The following is a 25,839-nucleotide window of genomic DNA, read 5'->3' on the forward strand; positions in this document are numbered from 1 at the left end:
CCTTAGGAGGGCAGCAGCACCAGTGAACGGACAGGAAGGGAGCTGCACTGGCGAGATGCAAGCAGAACCAGTGGAGGAGGGACGGGAGCCAGGGCCGGCCGGAGCTGGGTCCAGCGGCCAGGAGGGCCCGGGGGAGAGACGGGAGCCGGGGGGCCGGCCGGAGCTGGGCCCAGCAGCCAGGAGGGCCCTGGGGAGAGACGGGAGCCAGGGGGGCCGGCCGGAGCTGGGTCCAGTGGCCAGGAGGGCCCGGGGGAGAGACGGGAGCCGGGGGGCCGGCTGGAGCTGGGCCCAGCGGCCAGGAGGGCCCAGGGGAGAGACGGGAGCCAGGAGGGCCCGGGGGAGAGACGGGAGCCGGGGGGCCGGCTGGAGCTGGGCCCAGCGGCCAGGAGGGCCCGGGGGAGAGACGGGAGCCGGGGGCCGGCCGGAGCTGGGCCCAGCGGCCAGCCCTGGGGCGTGCAACCCTACCCCGCGGGGCCGCTGACCGTCCGCAGAGCTGCCCTGGAATTTGAGGCAACGCCAGGGGAAGCAGAGGCCTGCTCCTCTCCCTTTTTGGTCTTCTAATTTTCTGGAATTTCTCGCTGTTGGCTGGCATCCTCCCCGGGGGAGCCACGCCCCAAGGACTCAGCCCCGCGGCTGCAGAGCCGGGAGCGAGCGGGTGCTGGAGCTCCGTGGGAGAAGGTTCCGGGGCCAGGCACGCCCGGGAGGGAGGAGAGCCAGGAGGGAGGGTGGAGCCGGGGCTCTGCAGGGGCTGGGGGGAGCAGGGCCCGATGCACAGACGGGGTCCCTGGAGCCAAGCCCGGGACTGCTGTCACTCTCAGGGGCCAGGGTAACGGCTCCCTCGCCACCCGTGCCCCCTCTCTAGTGGCCTCTCTGTCCTTGCAACCCCCGGACAGCAGCATCAGCACCATCAGGCTCATCCTACAAATGCAGAGTCCCAGGCCCACCCCACACCTCACGCTTCAGAGTTGGCCAACCCAGCAAGACCCCAGGGGTCTGAACACCCACAAGATCTGAGGCGCACGGATGACCCCTGCCCAGGCCAGCTCAGCCCTGCCAGCCACCGCCTCACCCAGGCTGGCGGAGCCCTGGGCCCAGGGGAGGTTTTGAAGGATGAATAGGAGCTCGCCGGGGTGTAACAGAAGGGCATTCTGGGAAGAGGCAGGGTGGGGAGGGATCCAGCCAGAGCAGAAGTGGGGCGGGAGTGGGAGGGACGAGGCTCGGAAGTCGGCAAGAGCCCGGTGACAGCCGGCTCAAGGTCGGACGTGGGCCCGGGGGGACCCTGGCTCAGGCTCCCGGATGCACTGGGTGACGCCGAGCCCCGAGCGGCTGAGTCCCAGCCGGGAGCTACGGGGCCACGGAAACACTGGCAGTGCCAGGTGCACCTGCCTGGAGTTCAGCGAGAGCCCAGCGGGGGTGCGGGGTGGGAAGGCCCTCTCTGGGGGGGGGAGTTGGGCACAGGGATGAGGAGGTGGGGGGAGGAGGCCCCCTGTACCCCTCACAGCCGCAGGCCCACGTCGCAGTCAGACAGTGCAGGCTGGGGTCAGGCGGGTGGGGGCGGAGCCAGAGTTCCCACCAGGAGCTGTGTCTGGCCGTGTCTGCACACAGTAGGTGCTCAGTGGGCCCCGCTGTACCCCTGACTCACAGGGACAATGACAGTCGCAGCCCACTGAGCCCCACCGTGGCAGCCCCGCTCGGGGCTGAGCCTCCGTGGGCCTTCGTGGTCAGCCTGGGGCAGCACCAGCAGGAGGCCGAGAGGTCAGCGAGAGAAGGCCCACGTGACAGACGGGGGCATGGACACACCCCGTTGAGCACCTGCTGTGTGCTGGGCACAGGTAAGCGACACCCAGCACCGGGCAGAAAGTATCGGGGAAAGTAAAGCAGGCAGCGGGTACCAGGTGGGAGAGGCCCGGTGGGCCTGACAGGGAGGAGCTGCCGGCTGCGAGCCGAGCGTGCCCCTACCCCTGCAAGGAGACCCCAGCCCTCCAGTGTGCACAGGAGACCCCAGGCAGCTCGTCACCACGGCGCTCGACACCACAGGGCCCACCCAGCCCCGGGCTTCCCACCGGCAGCTGCTGCTCAGGGCAGGGGGGCTCCACGGGTGCGGAGAATCCGGGTGTGAAACGTCCCGGTCTGCGTTCATCTCCTACCGAGCGGGGGGGAGCTCAGAAGCCGAGGCAGCGGCATGCGGGCCCCCCCGCGGGCGCTGCCACTCAGCTGCAGAGAGCCGGGGCAGGCGCCCTGCACCCCATCTGTGCAGTCAGACTCCCGGCGACAGAGACAGATGGGACACGTGTCCACAGGATGGCCGGGCACGCACCACTGGGCCTCCAGTGCTGCCACGGCCCCTCCCCCAAGCCCAGGGAGGCTGTGTGGGGGACAGGGGCAGCCAACCAAGGGCCCTGAGCCCCAGCATCTGCTCCCCTCCAAGGGGGGTGCAGCCGTGCTGAGCCCGGTTCCTGGGAGAACCCAGTGTGGGGCACCCGGAGCCCCAGTTCCCCTGTGTCTGTGGCCTCCTGCCTCAGTTTCCCCTGGGGTGCTCCCCAGCTCTCAGTACCTCCTGGGCTCTCAGCACCTCCCGGGACCTGGTGAACCTGACGCGGCCCAGCCAGGGGGCCCAGGTAGGGTGTGTGTGGCTGCCACCCTCTTCCCTCTCCTGGCGCCCCCCGCTCCCTGCGTGAGGAGAAGGTGGGCGACGGAGAAGCCCCCGGGGGCAGGAGAAGCTGCGATCTCCCACAGCAAAGGGCCGGCCCCAGAGCAGACAGCTGAGGTCAGCAGAGGGGCAGCGCGTCTGGTGGGCGGCCTGGGTGGCCCTGTCCTGTGCCGCACAAACACCAGCGTTGGGGCTATGGGCCCGGCGCCCTGAGCCCCGCGCTCCTCCGTCGGAAGCGTCCCTCTGCACGCGCAGCTCGGGGTGCCTGGCGAGCCGAAGGAGCTCCTCCCCCCTCCACAGTCCTGGAGCCCTGTACCCCGAGGGCACAGCGGCAGGTGCACGACGGGCGTTTGCTGGTGACAAGCACCGCGGAAGAGACAGACGAGGCGCTCACAGCAAGGGAGACTCCGCGACACTTCTCAAGTGTGCAGGGGGCGCGAGCAGGGCAGGTGCAGGGTGGGGCGGGGGCTGCCGAAGTCCATCCTCCGGAGCTCTCGCACGGCACTGCCTGCAGGTGGCGCTCTCGGAGCTCACCAGCGTGACAAGGACCCGGGTGTCAGGATCACAGAAGATTCCCTGCCTGTAGCTCCTCCCTGCCTCGGGGGGGGGGGGGCGCCCCTCCCCGCTCCCCTCTCCACGGCACCCCCTCCCTCTGCGTCCCCAGGAGCCCAGCAGGAAGTCCCTGCCCCAGGGCGGCTCAAGTCGGCATTTGTCAAATCGAGCCAGGCAGGGCGGCGACTCTGTCTCCCACGTGATGGATGGGGCACGGTCCGATCGATGGGCACGAGTCCGTCTAAGTGCATCTTAGTAACGATTTAAGTCATTCATTATTGAAAAGGTCGCTACCTGCTGGGTATTTAAATGGCCATCAGCTGGCACGCACACGCGCTGCCGGGGAGGCAGCCACAAAGGCTCCGCGTGCACCTGCTCTGTGCTCGGGGGAGGGGCGCGCGCGCCCTGGGCTCCTTCAACAAGCACCCGTGCTAAGAGGCGAGGAGACGCCGGAAGCCAGGGGAAGTGGAGACAGCAGTGCTGAGCTGCAGCCCGGGGGGCGTGGGGTGGGGGCCGCCGAGCTCCTGACCTGGAGCCCCGTGGTCGCTGGGTTGGAACGTCCCGTTCGGCCACCAGGCAGGCTCGGGGATGGATCTTGCAGCCGTCGATCAAGGTCACGGTTTCCCAGGCCCGGGCCCCCTGAGCCCCACATGCCCGCGGCTGCAGCTCAGCCCCACACACCACCCCTGCATCGGGCTCCGGCTCCTTCCCCGGTGCTGCCTCCCGGCGGGGTCCCACTCCAGACGCAGACCCCGCGTCTCCCCGTCCACCTCTGGAGGCTGCACCACCAGGCTTCCTGCGGTGGGCACACGGCAGCCCCATCACACGGGTCCCGGGCAGAGATGGCGTCACAGCGGGCGATGCCAGGTCTGCACACGCCTGGCCTCTGCCGCCCCTGAGTCTCACCGTCTGTGCCCGTCTCCCTCCAGTCCCCGGAGCCGCCCCTGAGTCTCACCGTCTGTGCCCGTCTCCCTCCAGTCCCCGGAGCCGCCCCTGAGTCTCACCGTCTGTGCCCGTCTCCCTCCAGTCCCCGGAGCCGTCCCCGCACAGCCTGTCTGGCTCCCCTCAGGGGAGGGACACGGGAGGAACAAGCAATCGGTTTGTTTGCCAACTCCAGCCCCAGACACGCTGACTGGCTTCCTCTGACCGGCCTCAGCGCCGTCCCGTTTCCCTTTGTGCCTTGGTAGCTCGGAAGCTCAAAACCCCACGTCCCGTTCAGCACGACTCGGGCTCTGCACGCAGTGAGCTTGCAAGCTCTGCCCGCACCCCTCATGCTGACCTCTCTGCCCGGGGCACGTGTCGCGTGCTAGCCCGGGCAGCTGCAAACGCTTCCCGGCAAACACGGTGACATCGGCAAGTCACCAGGCCACAGGCGAGCCACCCGCAGCGGCAATAACCACGGGATCTTCCAGATTCGCAAAAGGCAGGCGACCCCCGGGGCGGCCGGGTCTCCATGGCAACCACTCACCAGGCGGACGAGCTCTGGGAGGTCATCAGCGGTGGGCTGTGGGGGTCTCCCCGCGGCGTGTGCACGGCCCGGGGGGCTCGAGGCAGGGCGCCCGGAGGCGGCTGCGGCTGGGGGGCGGGCGGCCCCGGCCGGGGGGCCCGAGCAGGGGTCCCCCAGCGCCGGGGGTCCTGCTTCACCCATCGTCCATGGATGCCCCAGCGCGCCAGGTACACCCTGCAGATGTCGTAGTTCATGGCCGAGTAGTAGAGCAGATCCAGGAGCAGCAGCATGAGCACGAAGAAGCCGTAGATCCACACTCCCAGCAGGGCCGTGTAGTTGCTGGGGAAGACAGAGGCGCTGGGCAGGGGGCGAGGGGGCGAGGGGGCACCCGGGCACCCGCCCCCACCCCCAGACCTCCCGCCCCACCCCCAGACCTCCTGCTCCCCCACCCCCAGACCTCCCGCTCCCCCACCCCCAGACCTCCCGGCCCTACCCCCAGGCCTCCCGCCCCTCCACCCCCAGACCTCCCGGCCCCTCCACCCGCAGACGTCCTGCCCCTCATTCCCAGACCTCCTGTCCCTCCGCCCGCCCCAGGTGTCCCCTGTGGGCACCCCCCACACCCACCCTCCAGGCTGCCCCCAGCCCCCTCCGCATCTTACTGGACTCAGGCAGATAAATGCGGGAGGCCTGGCGTCCCGGGTCAGCCCAGCCCAGGCACCCCTGCCCCCAGCCCCCCCCCCCCCACTTCTCTCCCTCCATCCACCAGCTCAGCCCCTCCACACGCCTCCCGGCAGCCACCTGCCACTCACGCCCTCCTCATCCCCCCCACCCTAAGGCCGGGGGTCTCGGAACCCCCACCTCATTTCTCTTATCCACTCGCCCCACGTGTCCCCACAAAAGCCCTTGGAGGGTCCGTGCTACCACCAGCTCTCCACTAGGGAGCGTGCTCTGCTCCTGCTCCCAGCCACGAGCTGTGCCTTAGGGACCACTTCTTCCAGGAAGCTTTCCTGACGCCTGCCCCAGCCAGGTCTGTTGCCCAAGGCTACGTCTGTTCCTTGAGGCTGGGGTCTGAGCCCCCTCCCCGCACTGTGTGCCCGCCCCGATATCTTGAAAGCACCTCCTTCCGCTCTGTGCCACTGACCCGTCCCCAGCTCCCACCTTGCTCTGGCCCTGGCACCCCGCCTCCGGCCACCACCTCCGAGAAGCCTGCAGGGGTCTCATGGCTAAGGTGTGCGTGACGGACAGTCGGGATGCCTGCTCTGCCCGGGCCTCTGAGCACCCGACTCCTACAGGGCAGAGGGCGACGGCCGACCCAGTGTGCGGGGCCAAGGCGGGGGCCAAGGCCGGGGGGGGGGGCGAGGCCCGGGGGAGGGGGCCAAGGCCCAGCGGGGGCGGGGAGCTGAGGTCCGGGAGGGGGCGAGGCCCGGGGAAGGGGGCCAAGGCCTGGGGGGGGGTGAGGCCCAGCGGGGGTGGGGAGCTGAGGCCCGGCAGGTGGGGGGTGGCGAGGCCCAGCGGGGGGTTCACGCACAGAGCTGCCCTTGCTTTCTCCAGCGTCCTCTCCTGCAGCCCCCGCGGCTCCCCGGGCCGGGCCTCCCCTCCGTGGTTCCCATGGCAGCAGCCTAGGGGCTGAGGGAGGGGGCGGGGAGGAAGGGGCAGCAGACGCCATTCAGCGGCCGGGAGCCATGGCCGGGAGCCAGCGGGACTCAGGAATAGCGGCCGGCGCTGCTGGAGCTCGGGCGGCCAGGGGAGGCCCCGGTGCCGGCGACAACGTCCCTGTCTCAGATGGACACTGAGGGGCGGTCAGTGCAGAAGCAGGGGCGGAACTCCGCAGGTGGCTTCAGGGTGGGACCCCAGCCCCACGCCACACCGCCCAGGGTGCCGCCTCACCTCGCCAGCCGGGGGCGCTCCTGCCTCTACTCCCCTCTCCGGAACGTGCACCAGGCTGGTCCTATTGCCCTGGCTCAGCTCAGCGGACACCCCCTCCAGGAAGCCTTCCTGGCTGCCCAGAGTCAGCTCCAACTCCCCTGGGCTTCCCGGAGCACATGGCTGTGGTCGCTGTCTCGCAGGATGCCCTGCCCCTCAAGCAGGGGCATCCCGGAGGGCAGGGTCGGGGTCCAGGGCGTCCCAGAGCGGCCAGCCCTCTTCACAGGGCTACTCAAGCCAGCACTTACTGACAGTGCACGGTGAGTGGGAGACGGGAGCAGGTGACAGATGTCACCGACATCTACGCGACACTCTACGTGTGCCTCGCTCAGGGTCACAGCGACAGCCTGCCAGTGCTCGGGCCCCGCACAGGAGCTGGTGTCCCCTCGCACAGGGGGACAGGGGAGGCGTGCAGCTGTGCTGGGGTTCGGACCCGGGTCCATCAGACCTCAGGTTGAGGGGGGATGACGAGGTCCCATCTGGGACAGGTGTGCAGAGAGGGGCCCTGGGCCTGTGCGCCCTGCCCATGCGGGCACAGGGATGTGGTCCGTCCTCAGCGCCCTGCGTGTCCGCGGCCGCCGGCACCGCGTGTGTGTGATGCTGCCGGCCCTGCCGCCACTCGTGGGGCTCAGGACACGACTGGGGCCACCACCCGGGCAGCTCGGCCTCGCGCCCACAGAACACAGGGCGCTGAGCCTCTCAGGGAGCCCCCCCAGAGGCGGCAGGGTGGGGGCCTGGGCCAGGGACACCGCCCCAGCAGCTCGCCCGCTCCAAGGCCAGCCGGCCTGGGGCTGCCCGGATGCGTAGGGTCAGAGCACTTTCCTTAACTTTAGGTGGTGATTCAAGACACGTGACGTGGACATTCGGTCCCTCGGGTGCCGTGGCCTGTGCAGCTGTGTGCTGTCATCAGGGTGTGTGCTGTGGGTGGGTGTGTCACGGGGTGTGTCGGGGTGTGTTGTCAGGGTGTGTGGTGTAGGGTGGGCATTGTTGGGGCGTCAGGGTGGGTGTCAGGGTGTGTGTTGTCGGGGTGTGTGTTGTCGGGGTGTGTGTTGTCGGGGTGTGTGGTGTGGGGTGTGTGTTGTCGGGGTGTGTGGTATAGGGTGGGCATTGTTGGGGCGTCAGGGTGGGTGTCGGGGTGTGTTGTTGGGGTGTGCATCATTGAGGTGCATGTCAGGGTGTGTGTCATCAGGGTGTGTGTTGTCGGGGTGTGTGTTGTCAGGGTGTGTGGTGTGGGGTGTGTGTTGTCGGGGTGTGTGTTGTAGGGTGGGCATTGTTGGGGCGTCAGGGTGGGTGTCAGGGTGTGTGTTGTCGGGGTGTGTGTTGTCGGGGTGTGTGGTGTGGGGTGTGTGTTGTCGGGGTGTGTGGTGTAGGGTGGGCGTTGTTGGGGCGTCAGGGTGGGTGTCGGGGTGTGTTGTCAGGGTGTGTGGTGTAGGGTGGGCATTGTTGGGGCGTCAGGGTGGGTGTCGGGGTGTGTTGTTGGGGTGTGCATCATTGAGGTGCATGTCAGGGTGTGTGTCATCAGGGTGTGTGTTGTCGGGGTGTGTGTTGTCAGGGTGTGTGGTGTGGGGTGTGTGTTGTCGGGGTGTGTGTTGTAGGGTGGGCATTGTTGGGGCGTCAGGGTGGGTGTCAGGGTGTGTGTTGTCGGGGTGTGTGTTGTCGGGGTGTGTGGTGTGGGGTGTGTGTTGTCGGGGTGTGTGGTGTGGGGTGGGTGTTGGGGCATCAGGGTGGGTGTCGGGGTGTGTTGTTGGGGAGTGCGTCATTGAGGTGCATGTCAGGGTGTCATCAGGGTGTGTGTTGTCGGGGTGTGTGTTGTCGGGGTGTGTGGTGTAGGGTGGGCATTGTTGGGGCGTCAGGGTGGGTGTCGGGGTGTGTTGTTGGGGTGTGCGTCATTGAGGTGCATGTCAGGGTGTGTGTCGGGGTGTGTGTTGTCAGGGTGTGTGGTGTAGGGTGGGCGTTGTTGGGGCGTCAGGGTGGGTGTCGGGGTGTGTGTTGTCGGGGTGTGTGTTGTCAGGGTGTGTGGTGTAGGGTGGGCGTTGTTGGGGTGTGTGGTGTAGGGTGGGCGTTGTTGGGGCGTCAGGGTGGGTGTCGGGGTGTGTGGCGCCGAGGTGTGTGTCGTCAGAGTACTGTCAAGGTGGGTGTCGTCGGGGTGTAAGTTGGGGTGTGCGTCATCGGGTGTTGTTGTCAGGGTGTTGTCGGGGCGACACGCGGAGTCAGCAAGGCTGTGGTGGCGCTCTGACGCCCCAGTGCGGCCCCGAGCATCTGCCGACCCAGGGCTTCTGCCTCCTAAGCGATCAGCTAACCTCCCCGACTGACAACTCCGTGAGCGCACGCAGGGAGCAGCAGGTGCAGCTGGGCCAGGGCAGCCGCCGGAGTCCCCGCACCCCCACCCCCGACAAAGCCCCGGAGGCCGCCCGGCCGGCTGACACCCCTCAGCCGAGCCTTGAAGGACGCAGAACGGAGCCCCTCCCGGGAGCAAGACGGACAACCCAGGGACCCAGGCGTGGGCCCCAGAAGCCAGGGCTGGGAGCACCCAGATCCCAGCTCTGCGGGACTCCCTCTGTGGCCTTGCAAAGCCAAGCCTCAGTTTCCCCTCTGAAACCGGATGGCTACACCCGGAGGCCGGGGGAGGGACCCAGGAGGCGCAGAGCCAAAGCGCCTTGCCCCAGGTCACATGGCAGGAGCCGGGCTGACCGGGTGGCGGAGGAGCACGGGTTCTGGGGACGCGGAGTCCCTTCCTGTCCCCTCCCAGGAGAACCTGCCGAGGGGGTCGGCCCCTGAGCCTCTCCCCACTGCACACCAGCGCCGGCGCTCACACCCAGGGCCCTGAGCAAAGCCCCGCGGGGCCGCCTCTGTCCAGGGCTCACCACGCCCCTCCCCTCCCAGGCTGATTGTGGGCGGCCGCGTGAAGTCCTGTGCCCACCCACAGATCAGAAACCCCGCTTCCGGGGGAGGCCGCTGGCCGCCGAGCCGCACGCCAGCCTCCGCCTGGCTCTCACGGGCACCTGCAGGCCGACCCCAGGCCCAGCACCACCGCCCCTCGGGCAGTCCCTCCTGGGTCTCCCAAGAGGCTGGGTCAGAAGCCAGGCCTGGTTCCGGTCCAGCGTGCCGGGCGGGGCTCCGGGGAGAATGGCGCACGCAGGGGGATTCCGAGGCCTGAGCAGAAGGCAAGATCCAGGGGATCCCAGCGTGCACGAGGAGGGAGGGGAGAGGCGGCTGACAGCCGGGAGTCTGCACCCCTGCCGACCCCAGGGAAGAGCAGCTTCCTCCAGGGTGAGGCCACGCCCCCTGGCAGGCCATGCCCGCCACGTGCCAGTCAGCAAACACCCGCTGGGGCAGACCGCTCACCATGGAAACACATCCCAGGAGCCAGCGGCATGCAGGGGGGCGGGGAGGGGGTGGGCGGCCGGCCAAAGGCACTGGGCAGTAAAAAGGTACAGAAACTGGGACGCAGGACACACGGCTCCCGGCACTCGCAAACAGCCTAATTGCAAACCTCAGATAGGCACCGGGAAAGTACCACAGGGCAGGCGGCTGGCGCCCGGGCACCCCACGTCGGAGAGCCAGGGTTCGAGCCCGGCCTCGGCTTCCTGCGAAGGCGCCCCCGGGAGGCTCAAGAGAGTCGGTCCCTGCCACCGGCGTGGAAGCCAGGCATGGAAACCTGGGCTCTGGGCTCAGGCGGGGGACCACTTCCTCTCTGTCTTTCTCCCTGTCTTTCAAGTCAAAATCAAAGAAATAAAAACGTTCAAAAAATTAGGAGGTTGCAGGCTGAGCACAAAATTCAAGTCTAGAGATCCTTCGCTTTTGTCACCCGGACAGACGACGCAGCGCAAGACCCGGTGCAGAAGCGGAATATGGAAAGAAGTAACTGGAAATAAACGGCACAGCTCCGCACAACCACTGAAAGATGCCCCGGCCCGCGCCGCGGCTCACTAGGCTAATCCTCCACCTGCGGCGCCGGCACACCAGGTTCTAGTCCCGGTCGGGGCGCCGGATTCTGTCCCAGTTGCCCCTCTTCCAGGCCAGCTCTCTGCTGTGGCCCGGGAGTGCAGTGGAGGATGGCCCAAGTGCTTGGGCCCTGCACCCCATGGGAGACCAGGAAAAGCACCTGGCTCCTGCCTTCGGATCAGCGTGGTGCGCTGGCCGCAGCGGCCATTGGAGGGTGAACCAACGGCAAAGGAAGACCTTTCTCTCTGTCTCTCTCTCACTGTCCACTCTGCCTGTCAAAAAAAAAAAAGTGTCCACAGTGGCCTGATAAAACACGTGGAAGACAGCCTGACACAGCCATGCCACAGAAGTCCAGCCCGGGGCTGCTCAACGAACCCAATCCAATTGTAGCAAAAATTAAGGGAGGGGCCGGCGCTGTGGTGCAGCAGGTCAATGCCCTGGCCTGAAGCGCTGGCATCCCATATGGGCGCCGGTTCAAGTCCCAGCTGCTCCACTTCCCATCCAGCTCTCTGCTATGGCCTGGGAAAGCAGTGGAAGATGGTCTGAGTCCTTGGGCCCCTGCACCCATGTGGGAGACCCAGAAGAAGCTCCTGGCTCCTGGCTTTGGATGGGCTCAGCTCCAGCCATCTAGGGAGTGAACCAGTGGATGGAAGACCTCTCTCTCTCTCTCTCTCTCTCTCTCTCTGTGTGTGTGTGTGTAACTCTGCCTCTAAAATAAATAAATCTTAAAAAAAAAAAAAAAAGCACCCAGAAGGAACAAAGAATAAGAACCGGTTACAGGCCGTTCCACAGCGGCTAGGCAAAGCGTCCCAAGGACCTCGAGTGGACCCTGGCGCCTCATCGCGCTCCCTCCACATGTAGAGTTCCTGTCAGCCCATGTGCAGACACAGGAGAAGAGCCGTGAGCACAGACGCCAGGCCCGCCACACACGTGCCACGCCGGCCAGCCTCGCCCCTGCGAGGGGCACGCGCACCACTGCCGCCCGCGCCGCTTTCTCCAGCTGGGCCCTGACCTCAACCTGGCGCCCACAGCGCCCACAGCCTCCTGGTATGTACCGGGTGAGCCGTGGGTGAGGGGAGGAGCTGCGCCCAGCGGCTCCCGTGCCCCAAGGCCTGGCACAGACACAGCCTTCTCCGTCCTCCCCGGCAGCCCTGACAGGCGGGCAGTGGGTGCCCATTTCTCAGATGGGAACACTAAAGCTCAGGGGGCAGAACGAGCCAGAAGTGCTGCTCCCCAGCCTCCCTCCAGGACCCCACTCACCGCGGGGGCTTCCCCGGGGGGTGGGAGCTCGGGGCCGGGTCCCCGCGGCGGGTACTCACTTGTGCGTGAAGCCCTCGGAGCCGGCCGTGAGGTTCGCCTGCATCACCGCCTGGAACTCGGTCTCGTTGCAGCAGTACTTGAAGACCGTGTTGTTATGGTGACAGCACAGGATGAAGCTCTTGTTGTCCGAGAGCCGCGGGCAGTGGAAGCCAAAGTGGTAGCGGCCTTTGTGGTCCGTGTACGGCTCGCAGACCCGGAAATGTGCCGACAGCACTGGAACACGGAGCGGCCAGGCTGCTGGGGGCCCCTGCCGGCCCTCGGTGCCCAGGGACAGGGCCCGACAGCCTCTCCCGGCCCTGCTCACCTCCTCCGGGAAGCCCCCTCCTCAGGACAACCCAGGTTACCCCTTCTGCACCTGAGGACGGGGGCGGGGGGAGCTGTGGCTCAGGTGAGGCTGAGCCCGGCCTGCGGCGGGCACCAACTAGGGAGCCCGCGTTAACTGCACACCGGCTATGTGCCCCCCCAGCAGGCAGACTTGGGGATCCCACTCTGCAGATGGAGACCCCGGCGCCCGCAGGCTTCCAACACCTGAGCTGCTAAGTGGTGGCAGAGCAGCACTCGAACCCAGGCCCACCTGGGTTCAAACTCGGGGGCCCTCTTCACTGCTCTGTTCCCACCGGGGCTGGTGGAGGAGACAGACAAGGTCCCGCCCCCGCCCCCCAGGGTACAGAGCCCACCTGGCCTCGGATCCTCCCTGCCCAGCCCCCACCCCGCCCCCAGGCGCGGAGTAGAAGATGGTGATACAAAGCAGGAGAGAGGCAGCTCGGCTCACAATGGAAAAATCCTGGGGCTGCCTGTCCAGGGTTCATTAGCGCCCTCCTGCACGGCCGCTGTATCTAATTTGTAGCGCTGAAAGGGGCTGGCGGAACACCTTCCGCACGCCCAAGCTCCCCCGCAACAGCTCGTCCACGACTTGAAAGCCGCGGCTGCCAGAGGTCATTGCACGGCAGCCCACACAGCGCCCCGCCCGCCCCGGCCGCCGCCGAGGGGAGCCCCAGCCGAGCTGGCTGCGCCAGCGGGTGGGCGGCACGCCGGAGGGGTCAAGGCTGGCTCTGGGCGGGGGGGGGGGGGGGGGAGTGGATGGCGCCTGCCCCAGCGGGGGGTGGGCCGGCCACTGCGGGGGGGGGGGCAGTCAGGGGAGCCGGGCAGGCCCCCGTCTCATGCCTGGCGTCAGGGTGCAGGGGCTCACCCCGTCTGATTCCCACGGTACAGGGGAGAAACGCGGGCTCGGAGCTGCTGTTTGCAGTGTGGTTTCAGACCCACGGCTTTCTGGGGTCCTTACAAAGCCGCCCCTCATCTGGGGCAGGGTCCGCCGCCTGCCTGAGGCCCTCCAGGAGGTGACGGCAACTGTGAGGCCCTCTGGCCCAGGTTCCCCGGCCCCTCCTCTCCCTGACGGCTGCCCAGGGGCCGGAGCTCCAAGGGGCATCTTGGGATGAGTGGAGCATGGGCCCTGCTTACAGCAGGAAGGGCCCATGGACGAGTGGGGGGTCAGGGGCGCTGGGTGACCAGGCAGGCCTGCCCCCCATGGAGAGGGCCCTCTCGTGCCTGGGCTGGGCTCCAGGGCATCCACATTTAAGTGATGGCTGCTGGCCGGCTGCACTGCAGCAAGTGAGGTGCTGCCTCCTCCCTCCCCAGGGCCACACCCCAGACCCTGAGAGGGGAGGGGAGGAATCATCTGGGCCCGAAAACTGCCAGGCCCAGTTAACGGCTCTGTCACAGCCTGAGTGAGTGCGGAGGGACCGAGAGAGAGACAGAGATGGAAAGACACGGGGACATGGGGCAGGGAGCAGGGCCTCGGTGCCCAGGCCCAGGCTGGCATGCTGGGCGGCCCTTGCTGTCTGGGGAGGGGCGGGGCGTGAATGCACCCCACCCCTGAGGATGGAAGGGCTTGGTTTATGCCCGTCTCTGTAGCCAGGAGAGGACCCCAGTGGGACCAGGGGACAGCTGGCGCCCTCCTCCACTAGCTGTGCTGTCCTGTCCCCGAGCCTCGGTTTTCTCATCTGTTAGATGGGCCGACAGTGACACGGCCTAATTCCCACCTGCAAGATGGGCAGGGCCTCCCCCGGGCTCCCAGCAGCCAGCTGGGCTCCTCGTGGCGAGAGCAGGGTAGATCACGCAGTGGACATCAGCTTGTCACGAGGGGAATCCCAGAGGAGGGCACCTGCCGGCCCCCAGGACCCCGAGGGGCTGGCGCCGTCCCCGGGCCCCCGCCCCAGGCCGGCCCTCCCCGCTGGGCAGCCGCAGGGGCGTTACCTGCAGAGACCAGCAGCGAGAAGATGACGGTGAGCACGTTGAGGGACTGCTGGCCACAACTGGTCATCGTTTGGCTGGCATCGGTCCGCCCGGAGCCGCCTGCAGAGAGACGGGGAGGCCGGGCGTGGGCTGCGCGCCCCGCACCGGCTTCCCAGGGCGCGAGATGCCACCACCCGGCACCTTCCTCTCCGGAACGAAGGGCCCTCCCCCACCGGTCCGCCGCCACCTCCTTTACACAGCGAGAGGAGACTCAATCAAAGGCGGCGGACAGCTCAGGGGGTGGACGTCACCCGCGGGCGGACGCCAGGGCAGCGTCGCAGATGCGGGAGGACGCCCGGCCTGCTGGGCTCCCCGCGGGGCTCCGGCCTGGGGGAGGAGCGCCCCACACTGTGTCGTGAGCAGGCACGGAGCAGGGCACCTGCCGGGCATGGGCACGCGGCGGTGAGCTCACCGGGCACGAACCAGGGCTGCCCAGTGAGGAGGAGGCACACGCAACTGGTAGGGCTCCGGGCTCACAGCAGCACCCCATCTTCTCAGCACAGCTGTTCCCCAAGCGACCCGAGAGCCCACCGTGGACAAAGAAGCTGCACATGGCCGTCCACGCCCGGGGCACTGTTCAGACTTCACAACAAAGGGTTCCCAGCCCCAGGGGACGAGCCGAGCCGAGCCAGCCACAAAGGACGGAGGCTGGGACCGCACCGCAACCAGGGAGCCACGCGGTCACGCTCACGGGGCCAATAGCAGGACGCCATTTCCAGACACGGGTGGGGGCGGGGGTGGGGCAACCCCTGGGTGAGGCAGGTGCAAGCCGCGTGCCTGCAGGAAGACAGGCACAGATTGGGGGGCAGCAGGTGCAAAGACCCTGGGGTGGGAGGGGAGGCGGCCAGTGGAGGAGGGGGCTCATGCCCGCCCCTCACCGAGAGGAGGTTGGCAATGCCCCACCGTCCTCCAGCTCACTGTTGCGTCTGGGGCTGGGGTGAAGACGGGTGGGTGATGGAGTGATCAGCTGGCTGGGGGCCTCCGCCTCGGGCACCTGCTGCGCCTGGACCGTGCGTCCCGACATGGGCGCTGGAGCCTCCCTCCCAGTCCCTCGGAAAGCGACCTGGTTTAGGAACAGTGAAGATGGGGGGTGCCATGGGGAGGCTCCCCTGTCCCACGTGACTGACCGGTGTCCATACACAAGTCAGACGCAGACACAAGCCACGGAGAGAAGGCAGTGGACCAGCAAATCCCGGAAGCTGGGGGGAGGCCTGCACCCCGGCCCTCCCGCACCAGCCCCGCCCATACCCTTCCTCGGGGACCTCCACGCTCCGTGCCATGGGAGCCACCTGGACGGTGGAGCTGCACCGTGTGGTCCTTGTGAATGGACACAGCCCTGCCCTGGGCTGGGGCCACGCGGAGGCATGAGGGACGCTGCCGTGCCCCTGCTGGCCAGGTCTGCTGCTAGGGGGAGGGGCTCGCTGGGTGCAGACCCCAGGGGCCCTCCTGGCTGGGCAGAGCTGCCCAGAGCCCGCGCCTGCAGAGTGGACTCCCGGGTTCCAGTGTCCGTGCTCAGGCCCTGAGCTCCAGGGGACAGCCCGAGAGATGGACACCCTGGCCACCTGCTGCCCCGGATCTGAGAGGGAGACAGGAAACAGCGCACACCCTGAAGAAAGGAACCCGCTGAGCGCCCAGACTGCCCCGGGCACCTGCACTGGGCCCTGAGAGCTTGCGGCCCGGCCAGGGGGGGCGCAGGGGACAGGAGCGGGCCCCAGGAAGCTGAGTGCTGCTTGGTGGCGGCCAGGGTCAAGGGCGCCCGGCAGGCAGAGGCGGGGCCCAGAGGGGCGGGGAGATCTGCTTTGCTGGAGCAAGGACCCGGCTGCGCTGGCCGTGAGAGGCACCGAGGGCGCAGCCTGAGCATCAGGGCTGCCGTGGTGACATCGGCCGCCACCAGGCCGCCGCGCCCACCGGCCCTGCCTCCCTGGAGGCTGTAAGCGGCTTAATCGCTCTGCGCAGGCCGCCTCCTGGCCTCCCTCGGGGCCCTCCAGAGGCCGCGCTGAGATTAAAGCATTTGCCGGGCTCAGAGAGGGATTTTGTTCCGGGGAAGACAAAGCCGCAGCCCCAGACTCCGCACCGAGGGGGGCGAGGGTACGGGCGGGGCCCCGCCTCCCCCGCTCCGCCCAGCCCTATCCCGCAGCCAGGGGATGCTGGGATGCATCTCCGGACTCCCGGCCCTGCTGGCCCCTGTGGGGTCCCCGCGGCCACACTTCTGCTGTGGGGCACAACTCTGAGAGCTGATGGTTTGTTGAGAGACTTAGAGACGTCCGCCTCTTCCACCGGCCTGGCCTCCCCCTGCCGCTCCCACTCCCCACAAGTGGATGGGCAGATGCCGGCGGCTGCAGCTCACTGGGGTGCTCTCTCCCACTTCCTGGGTCCAAACCTGCATCACCGTCGATGCCACCCCAGTGCCGCCTTCTCCAGGAAGCCTACCTGATTCCATCAGCTGGATGACTTTGTCCTTCCACTGAGGTCTAGCATCTCTTTCTAAAAAAAGATTTATTTGAAAGGGGGAGGGGGGGTCTTCCACCCACTGGTTCACTCCCCAAATGGCCACAATGGCCATAGCCAGCCCGGCCAGGCCAGGCAGAAGCCAGGAGTTTCATACGGGTCTCCCAGGTGGGTGCAGGCCCCTAATCACTGGGGCCATCTCACGCTGCCTTAGCAGGGAGCTGGATCAGAAGTGGAGCAGCCGGGACTTGAACCGGCGCCCACACGGGATGCCGGCATCACAGGCAGCTTGACCCACGGCGCTGGCCCCGGGGTGCTCCTACTTCGGCTAATTCAGTAAGGCACTAACTCATTTTTCGCTCACTCACCCTCTCAAGGCCCATCTGCTGACGTCCATTCTGGGTGCCGTCCTGGGTTGGGGCCTAGGGACGGTGGGTCCCTCCCCTTGGGGGGGCTGGGCAAGGGTCCACCTCAGGGACTCAGCCCCAGGCCCTGCCCTCCGTGCTGCTGGGTGGGCTGCCTTGGCCCACAGCCAAGGCCTGGGCCTGCAGGTGCACCCCCACCACCTGCGGATAAGTGTGTCCTGGGCAAGCCTCGGGGGTCTCTCAGGCCTCATGGCCCAGCTTCAGCCCCCAGGGGCTGGCCCGAGCAGGAGCCATGGGGATCTCAGCCCCAGCCCTCTCGGTCCGGGGCTCCAGGCCGCCGTCAGCTCCAGGCTCCAGGGGCGGCTCCGAAGAGCCCACCAGGTCTCAAGGGGCTGACACGCGGACGCTCCCCACTTGCAGGCGGCGGGGACAGGAGCCAGCCCCTCTTCTCGCTGCTCAGAGCTGCTCTGGGCGTCCCCAGGGCCTCGGTGGCCGGCAGATACCACGACCCTCGTTCCAGTCCACGCAGCTGCCAAGCCTCGGGGTCGCCACTCGATCGCATGGGTCGCAGGGCCAGAGCCAACACCCAGGGCCCCTCCACGGGGGCACCAGGTGCCACCCCCAGGATGCAGCAGGAGCAGCCCCCTCCCCCCAGCCCTGCCTGGCCCTCCGTCTGGGCGCCGGCCCTGCCTGGGGCTGGTGGGGTTGGTCCCAGGCTCACCTCGGGTGTCCCACGGCAGCCCAGCCAGGGCCACCACCACCTTGGAAAGGGAAGCCAGGACGCAGGCGAAGTGACTCGCCCAGGGTCACGGGGATGCTTGGCAGGCACCGTGGGCTCCAAAGCTCACTCCACCTCTGGCCACCACCGACACGGGGGCCTCCTGAGCCCCCCAGAGCGCTCTGGCGGGGGACACACGAGCCTCACTGTGCCGGAGTCCACGTCTCAGACAGCGGGCACCCACCCCGAATGAACGGCAGCTCCGGCCGACATTCCGCAGGAGTGGGAGGTCCCCCCGCGGCCGGCCGGGGCCGGGATCGCAAGCCAGGCCCCCGTCTCCGTGGCCCTCCCTCGGGTCAGCCGGGGACTGCCGCTCCAGGTTGGAGGGTTATTTTTAAACACCAAATTTGGCGAGGCCGGGGACAGAGAGGAAGGCGGGTAAGTGAAGAGAAACAGAGCCGGGGAGACGGCTCGGACCCCCCGGGGAGCGACACCACCGGCCTGGGAGGGCCGGGGGAGGGGACAGCGGGCAGGCTGGGCCGGGACACTCGCAGGCCTCGCGTTCCGGAGACTCCAGCAGCGCGGGGCAGCGGGGGGTGGGGGAGGGAGTTGTGCGCCCTGCAGGCCCCCTTGGCCCACTGTGTCCTGCTCTGCGTGGTCACTTCTTCCTGGACAGCGTCAAGGGCGGCCAGGCCTGGAACTGGGGCCACATCCGGGCTCCATCTCTTGTCAGCTCAGCCGTGTGACCTGGGATGAGTCACCGGGGCTGCAGCCTGCCTTGCTTACATCGGGGACAGAACTGGGACGTGGCTCCCCGGCGGCCGCGCCCACTGACGGGGGAGACGCGCAGTGGGTCTCCCGATGCCCACGCCAGTGCTCCCGGCCGCCCCAGCCTTGCCCACCAACCTGGGGCCACTGCGCTTTCTGACCTCCCACCGCCTCGCTGGGGGCTCAGGCCCTCTCTCAGCCCCTCTGCCCCCAGCACCTGCTCCGGGCCCCTGCACACCCTGAGAAGCTCGGCCGGGGTACCCGCCCCCCCCCCCGCCATGTGACCACTCCCCAGGTGGGCTCTGAAACTCTGGCCGCCACCCGCCAGGGTTGTCATTGGCTGCCTAGACACCTGTCAGGGCAGGGCCAGAGGGGATTTGCCACATGACCAGTGCAGGGCGGAGCCTCTGGTGCCGCGTGCCTGTGGCGGCCCTGGGGGAAGGGAAGCTGGCTGCGCCGAGGGCCCCACCTGGCCCTGACTTGCTGGCACTGGGGACGGAGGACACGAACTAGTTACCTGCCTGTCCCCTGGGCGCAGCCCAGCCGTGGCCCAGCCGCCGCAGAGAGCGGCTGGAGGGGGCGCTCAGCAGCCCGGCCTCGCCCAGGCTGGTCCTGCCCTCATCGCGGGTCCACATCAGCCCCCAGAGCAGACCACGACCTCCCTCCCCACCACTCGGGGTGCAGGCGGCAGCTCCTCCTCTCAACACCCGTCCCCCCAAACCCCAGAGCCTCCACCGTGGGCCAAGCATGACGGGGGCCCGCCTCCGTGGGGGTGTTGAGCTCAGGTACAAAGGAGCTGGCCTGGCCCAGCAGCCAGGAGATGGTGGCCAGGGGCAGAGTCATCAGGCCAACCTCCCGGCCATTCCCTCACCTCTCAGCACACCCCACGCCGAGCCCCAAGTCCCCACCGTGCACGTGCAGAACGGGGGCCTGGAGTGAGGGCTCAACCCCGGGCTTGCTCCTGGGCCTTCCACATGGACTGATGGGCGTGTTCCCGCCTCCAGGGAGAAGGACACGTGTGCACACGCATGCAACCCGGGCAGCACCCGTGTGCACACGCAGGTCGGTGCCTGGCAGGCACGTGCACGCACGCGGTGCGATCTGGGGCAGTTTCCAGGGGCCCCTCTCGTCTGCCGAGCCGCCCTAATCCAGCCTTGTGAAGTTTTGTTTTCAGAACGACCCCCACCGAGAGGCTATGAAATGCTGCCCGAAACGCCAAGCCCAGAACAAGCGCTCCCGAGGCCCGACGCCTGCACGGGCATCAAAGCTCGTCCTGTGACCCCTTTGTGCCGGCGGCAGCGAACTAGGACACGTTCCCACGCTGTGCTGGCGGGGGCCGAGGTGGCCGGAGCACACGCACCGAGGAGAGCGGATGCAGGCCAGAGGTGACCCTTCCACCTGTGGCCAGGGCACGAGGGACGGCCCGGCACCTGGCACCCTGGCATGGCCACTGCAAACAGAGAGCCCGGGGCTGTGCACACCGTGGAGCCAAGCACTCTGCACAGACGCTGAGAAACACGCGGGAGGCGGCACTGTTGTCTCCACACTTGAGAGGCAAAGCACAGCTCAGACAAGGGGTCTATCTAGAGCCGCAGGAACCCAGCTCAAAACAGGGGATCCCGAGGGGAGCACCCAGGCCTTGGGGTCTCCCTGGCCGTGCTGGGGCTTTGGCAGTCTCTAGGGCGAGTCACTTCACTGGCTTCTGCCCCCACCTGCTCCGGGTACCAGGGACAGAACAGACACCCCGCTCGCACCTGTCTGCCCACGTTGCTGTTCCCAGAACTGGTGGTTTAGGTACCGGAGGGGGTCCCGTGTGCCCCTTAGCAAACGAGCGTGTGTTTGAATACCACGCCCACACCAGGACACCTCCAGTTCTCCCGCCCACGCCCACGCCCGCGCCGGCGCCTTTAGTTAGCAATGGCTTTCCTGCCTCATACAAGCTCCTTGTGCCCTAACACACCCACCCCCCAAGCTTGCTTTACATACAGTAGGTGCCGAATAAATGCTCACTGCCGGCAGCACAGGAGCTTGGTGGACACTCACAGAAGCAGATATGCAGATGGGAGAAGGTGGAGGCCCGGGCACGGCACGGCAGGGCACGGCACGGCACGGCAGGGCACGGCAGGGCACGGCTCACCCCTTTGGCTGAGACAGCTCTCGGTTTTACCGCCACCACTAGGGTGACCCTGGGCCATCAGCCTCAGGTGGGGGCTGGGCTGCTCCGGCCTGGGGCTCTGGCGGGACTGGGGCTCGAGACCGGGATGTGCACCTTCTGCCCTCTGTCCCCAGCCAGTGGCCTAACGGGGTCGTGTCAGGGTACGGGGGTGGGGGGGGGGAGGCTGCTGTGTAGACCGCAGGGGGTGGGGCCACACAGGTGACTCTCCCTCCCCCCGCCCCAGCCAACTGGCTCTGTTCCAGTCTAACCATCGGGCCCTGGGGAAGCCTGGCCCTCAGCCAATGCTGCTTTCTCCCATGCCTGCAGCAGGTGCCAGCATCAGCCCATTTCACAGGCCAGGAAGCACGAGGGGCCTCTGGCCGGCCCGGGTTCCTCTCCTGCTCCCCCCGGCCTCTCCCCGGCCCCCTCAGTGACGGGGCCTGGCTCCCGGGGCCCCTTCCGTGCTGGGGTGGAGGAGCCAACATCCTGAGGAGCCCGGGAGCCCTCTGGGAACGGGGGTGACGCTTCCACCGTGGAGGGGCTCCGGGGGCACCTCTTTCACCCAAACCACACGTGAGGCCGAGCGGGGGCCGCAGACGCCACAGCCGCTTCCGACCCAGGCTGCCCCGTGAACCCTGACTGCACGTCCTGGGGGCACAGGGACGCCCACCTGCCCTGCATCCGGGGAGCTGAACGAGAGGGGAGGAGGCAGAGCAGGCACAAAGGCCCGGGGGGGGGGGGACGGAGCTCTGGCAGGAGGCCAGCGCACCGGACGCAGGGAGGGGAGGGGAGGGGAAGGGAGGGGAGGGAAGGGGAGGGCAGGGGAGACAGAGCCGGAGCAGGGGGCAGGGCTGGGCACCACAGTGGGGGCTGGGCCCATCCCTCAACTCAAACACCACCCGCAGCCTAGGCGAGAGCGGCGGCCCCTTTCGCCTGAGACAGGGATGGAGCAACGGAGGACAGGACGCGGCGGGGAAGGGGAAGGGGAGGGGCACACCACCTGAGCACCTACTATGCGCCAGGCACTTGTGCAGGGAGGGAGGCGTGGCCCACGCTGGCTCGGGGACCGGCAGGGGCCTGGTCTGGCCCTGGGTCTGTCTCCCTTGTGCTCTGCTGAGGCACAGAGGTGACCATTAACTTGTCTAAGAACACACAGCAGGTGCCCAGGAGCCCGGCCGTGCACGGCCTGCACGGAGGTCCCTCGCTCTGCGGTGACAGGGCCCGCGGCCAGCCCCAGGCTTCTGCAGGGGTGGACGTGTGTCTGCCTGCAGCGTGGATCTGGAAGCTTCCACAGGACACCCCTTACCTGGCTGCAGAGCTCGGGGACTCAGGGAGCAGAGCCAGCCCCCCCAGCCTGGGTCACGGTCCCCACGGCTGGCGTGTGCGCCGGCGAGAGCTCAGCTCAGCTGCTGGGGCCACGCCTCGCGGGCTAAGACGACAGACGACAGCGCCCCTCCCTCCCCGCCCAGAGTCCCATTTCACAGGTGGGCAAACTGAGCCTGCACATGGAGGAGCAGCATCCTACGGTTCAGCCCCAGGTCACCGGGCTCCAGGCCCCACCTCAGCTGCTGCTGGCACAGCCGACATGGCACACGCCACCCCTGTCGTCATTTAGATGCGAGTTGGTGAGGGCACCGCGCCAGCCCCTCTGGCCCCGTCAGGAAGGGAACGGGGACCTCAGAGCCCACCTCACTCCAAGCCAGGCTGACCTGCTGGTCGCCACCCCCATGTCCCCTCGGGCCCATCCCCACCCCAGCATGGGTCCTGTCTGCCAACGAGGGCCACTTGTCCCAGCCCATCTGAGACCCAAGGGCGCCGGCTGTGCCACCCTGCCCACGGCTCCGCCCACACTCAGGCCCTCGGACTGCCTGGCATCCCCATCGCGGCTCGCGGGTGGCACCGAAAGCCGGGCCTTGAAGGAAGTGGCACCCCCTGCTCCCACCCATCCCTGGACTCCTGCCTGCCCCAAGCCTGCCGCAGAGAAGCCTCCTCGTTTGCCCCTTTTGGTGGACGTGGCACGGAGCGCACGCCGGCCTGGGTGCCCCATCTGTCCGTGATCCCGGGATCGGGGACGTGGAGGGGTGCGGCGAGTCCTCAGGCTGGGGACACACTGCGGTGAGGACACAGGCACGGGGAGCCCGAGGAGCCGGGGAGGGCAGCAGGGGTCCGGCAGCGGACCGCGGAAGGGCGCTCTCCCGACGGACCGAGACGCGGCGCGGGGCAAGGGCTCCCCGTGGAATGAATGCATGGCCTACTTTCACACGGCGCGTGACGGGCAAAGGGGGCAGCCGGAGCCAGCACAGCACCAGAGAACCGGCTGTTCGGCCGCATGGCCCCAGGCAAGACCCTTGGCCTCTCTGAGCGGGGGCAGCCGTGAGGCCACTGCTCCGAGCGCCCGCCGGGTCTTGGGCACCAAGACTCGGGAACGGCTACGCCTGCTGCGGGGCCCCTTCCTCTCCTCCAACAGAGCAGCACCTGGGCCTCCGCCCTCCGGCACCCAGTGGGCCCTCAGCAGCGTGTGCAGAACAGCGCTCAGTGAGGGCCCCGCCGGGGCAAACCCTGGGGACGGCCCAATATCAGAGCGGGAACCCTGGGGACGATGGCCCAGGATCAGAGGGGGAACCCCAGGGACCACCCAGGATCAGAGGGGGAACCCCGAGGACGACAGCCCAGGATCAGAGGGGGAACCCCGAGGACGACAGCCCAGGATCAGAGGGGGAACCCCAGGGACCACCCAGGATAAGAGGGGGAAGAGGGGGAACCCCGGGGACCACCCAGGATCAGAGGGGGAACCCCGAGGACGACAGCCCAGGATCAGAGGGGGAACCCCAGGGACCACCCAGGGTCAGAGGGGGAAGAGGGGGAACCCCGGGGACCACCCAGGATCAGAGGGGGAACCCCAGGGACTGCCCAGGATCAGAGGGGGGAGGGGGGAACCCCGGGGACCACCCAGGATCAGAGGGGGAACCCCAGGGACTGCCCAGGATCAGAGGGGGGAGAGGGGGAACCCCGGGACCACCCAGGATCAGAGGGGGAACTCCGGGGACCACCCAACCCCTGCCCCGCTGAGTCCTAGACACTGTGGCCCCCTGAGGGCTTCTTGGTCATAAACTCTCGGTGCCTCAATGTTCTCATCTGTAAACTGGGGACACGGGCCTCTTCTAGTTCCGAGTTTGACCTGGCCGGAAGGAACTCAGGCCACAAACTCCCACTGCCGCCACCTGAGGTCCTGGGCCCCTGGGTGTCTTCCCCGGGAGTGCCCTCGGCCACACCCACCAGTCACCAGGATGACTGAGCCAAGACCCTGCAAGGCCTCTACTGCCCCCTTCATCCAGCTACGCAGGTGCAGCCCTCACCTGGCCTCAGGTGAGTCGGAGACCTGGGCAGGTCTGGTCTCAACGCAGTCACGGCCCAGGGCGGGGGTGGGTACGGGGGGAGATGACACCGACTGGTGCTCATGCCCAGACTCCTGCCCCACGAGTGCTGGGAGACAGGAGAGCCCCCACTCGGGGCCAGGGGCTGCCTGCCGTCCCGGCCAGAGCTGGTCTCCCAAGGAGGACGGTGTCACTCTGGGCTTGCCCGAGGCGCCACCGTGTCCAGCAGCAGGCCCAGCTGTGGACTCTGGGTTTGGCAGACAGGAGCCAGCTGGGGACACGGGACAAGTGAGTGGCATCTCTCCTCCACGTCTCACGGGGGCAGCACCCAGAGCAGGTGAGATGGACGGAGCGATCCCGGCAGGTCTGTGGGCCAGGACGCCTGGCGCGGGATCGCGCGCCTCCCTGGAGGCCGCTTAGAAACGCAGGCTCGTGGGTCCTGGGACCTGGTCGGAACCAGGGTGGGGGCCGCGGACTGGCACTGCCCCCAGCTTCCGACACCTGCACCATCCGCTGGGCTGGATCAGAAGTCGGGAAGCCGTCTCCACACGAGGACAGAGAACACACAGCACAGGCTCTGAGCACCAGCTGAGCTGTCAGCTCCAGCGCTGTGGGCCCAGCAGCTGAGCACAGCGCCGCACGACTGGGCGGGGCGGGGTGCCAATAAAACTTTATTAACACAAACAGGCAGGCCTGGCGTGCGAGCCCCTGGGCTTGGCCTCGCTGCCCCAGCTGTGTCCACAGCACAGCCGTGCCGGCGTCTCCGGGGAGCTGCCTGGTGCTGTCCACTCTGGACCGCCCTGCCCTCTGCCTCTGTGCTCCAGGGTGGCCCCCGCGGGTCTGAGAAGGCCAGGCCAGGGCCACCCCAGGGCGCTGGGCCAGTGAGGGGCGGGCGGAGGGAGGCTGGGGGAGGGTAGCTGTGAGGGACTGATAACACACGCGGCTAATTGACAGCAGCTGCTGTTCCAGGCAGAGACTTGTCAGCTGTGATTAAGCAAGGCTGCCTTTAGGCCAATCAACTTCAAAATTATGCAAATGGAGCCGCAGCCCAGACCACAAGGACGGCACCAGGCCCTTCTCCCGCCCCCCACCAGCCTGCAGGGCCCCCCCCCGGCAGTCTTCCACTCTGGGCACCCCCTGGAACCGGCGCCACTTCTGGGGGTTAACGACTCTCCCACCCACACGTTCCGTAATTGGCACGAAAGCTGCTGAACTGGTGGTGAGCCGGCAGCCGCCCAGAGCCAGGCTGGGGCCAGACGCAGCGCTCCAAGTGTCAGCTGCCCCAGCGATTAGCCAGGCCTGGTCAGCCAGTGCCCCAGGCGATCCACACCCAGGAGGACTGCCTGGTGGCAGTGGCTGAACGTGGAGGGAAACGGTGCTTCCCAAGGTGGCAGGAGCCGGTCTCGGCCACCCCCCTGAGTGCCAGCAGACCCCTGGCCACCTCTCTCTCACCAGCTCCATGGCCCCCGGCTCGGCCGGCTGCCGCCGCCTCTGCTGATGCTGCTCACCCAGGCAGAGTGTGGAGGGGAGGTGCAGGGGAGACTGGGGGAGAACAGACCCTCAGCCACGGCAGAAAGCCAGCCCTAGACTTACAAGGAGCGAGCACTGGTCGGCGACACGGGCCGCAGCGCCGCCGTCGACAGACGTGGGGAGGGAAGCAGGGACCTCGGCCCGGCAGGAGCTCGGCCCGGAGCCCCGGAGCCAAGTGGTCCGAGCCCTGGCACTGAGAAGTGGCGGCGCCGCGGCCAGCTCAGGGCCCGTGCCCCCGCCCGTCCCCCTGCCCTGGGCCCGGTGGCAGTGACGTCAGCAACCTTGCTCCCCGCGTGAAAGCTCAGACCCCTCCTGATGGAGCTGCACACGGATCCAGGGTCGCCCCCGTGCA

At 68.0% G+C, this 25,839-nt stretch overlaps 1 protein-coding gene across 3 annotated transcripts in view; it reads right to left on the minus strand.

The window, feature by feature from the left end:
• SHISAL1 (shisa like 1) overlaps positions 1-25,839 on the minus strand; it is a 90,458-nt gene that overhangs the window by 19,475 nt on the left and 45,144 nt on the right. For all 3 annotated transcript variants that reach the window (XM_089307716.1, XM_089307715.1, XM_070053028.2), the window contains exons 2-4: positions 14,091-14,189; positions 11,837-12,050; positions 4,671-4,988 (exon numbers count right to left, since the gene is read on the minus strand). In XM_089307716.1, coding sequence (XP_089163842.1) covers positions 4,671-4,988; positions 11,837-12,050; positions 14,091-14,157 — 599 coding nt within the window. In that variant the 5' untranslated portion in view covers positions 14,158-14,189. The remainder of the gene's footprint in view (positions 1-4,670; positions 4,989-11,836; positions 12,051-14,090; positions 14,190-25,839) is intronic.

Source organism: Oryctolagus cuniculus, chromosome 11 (assembly GCF_051225735.1).
Source record: "Oryctolagus cuniculus isolate XC-2025 breed Fujian yellow rabbit chromosome 11, ASM5122573v1, whole genome shotgun sequence".
In the NCBI taxonomy this organism is placed as follows: domain Eukaryota; kingdom Metazoa; phylum Chordata; class Mammalia; order Lagomorpha; family Leporidae; genus Oryctolagus; species Oryctolagus cuniculus.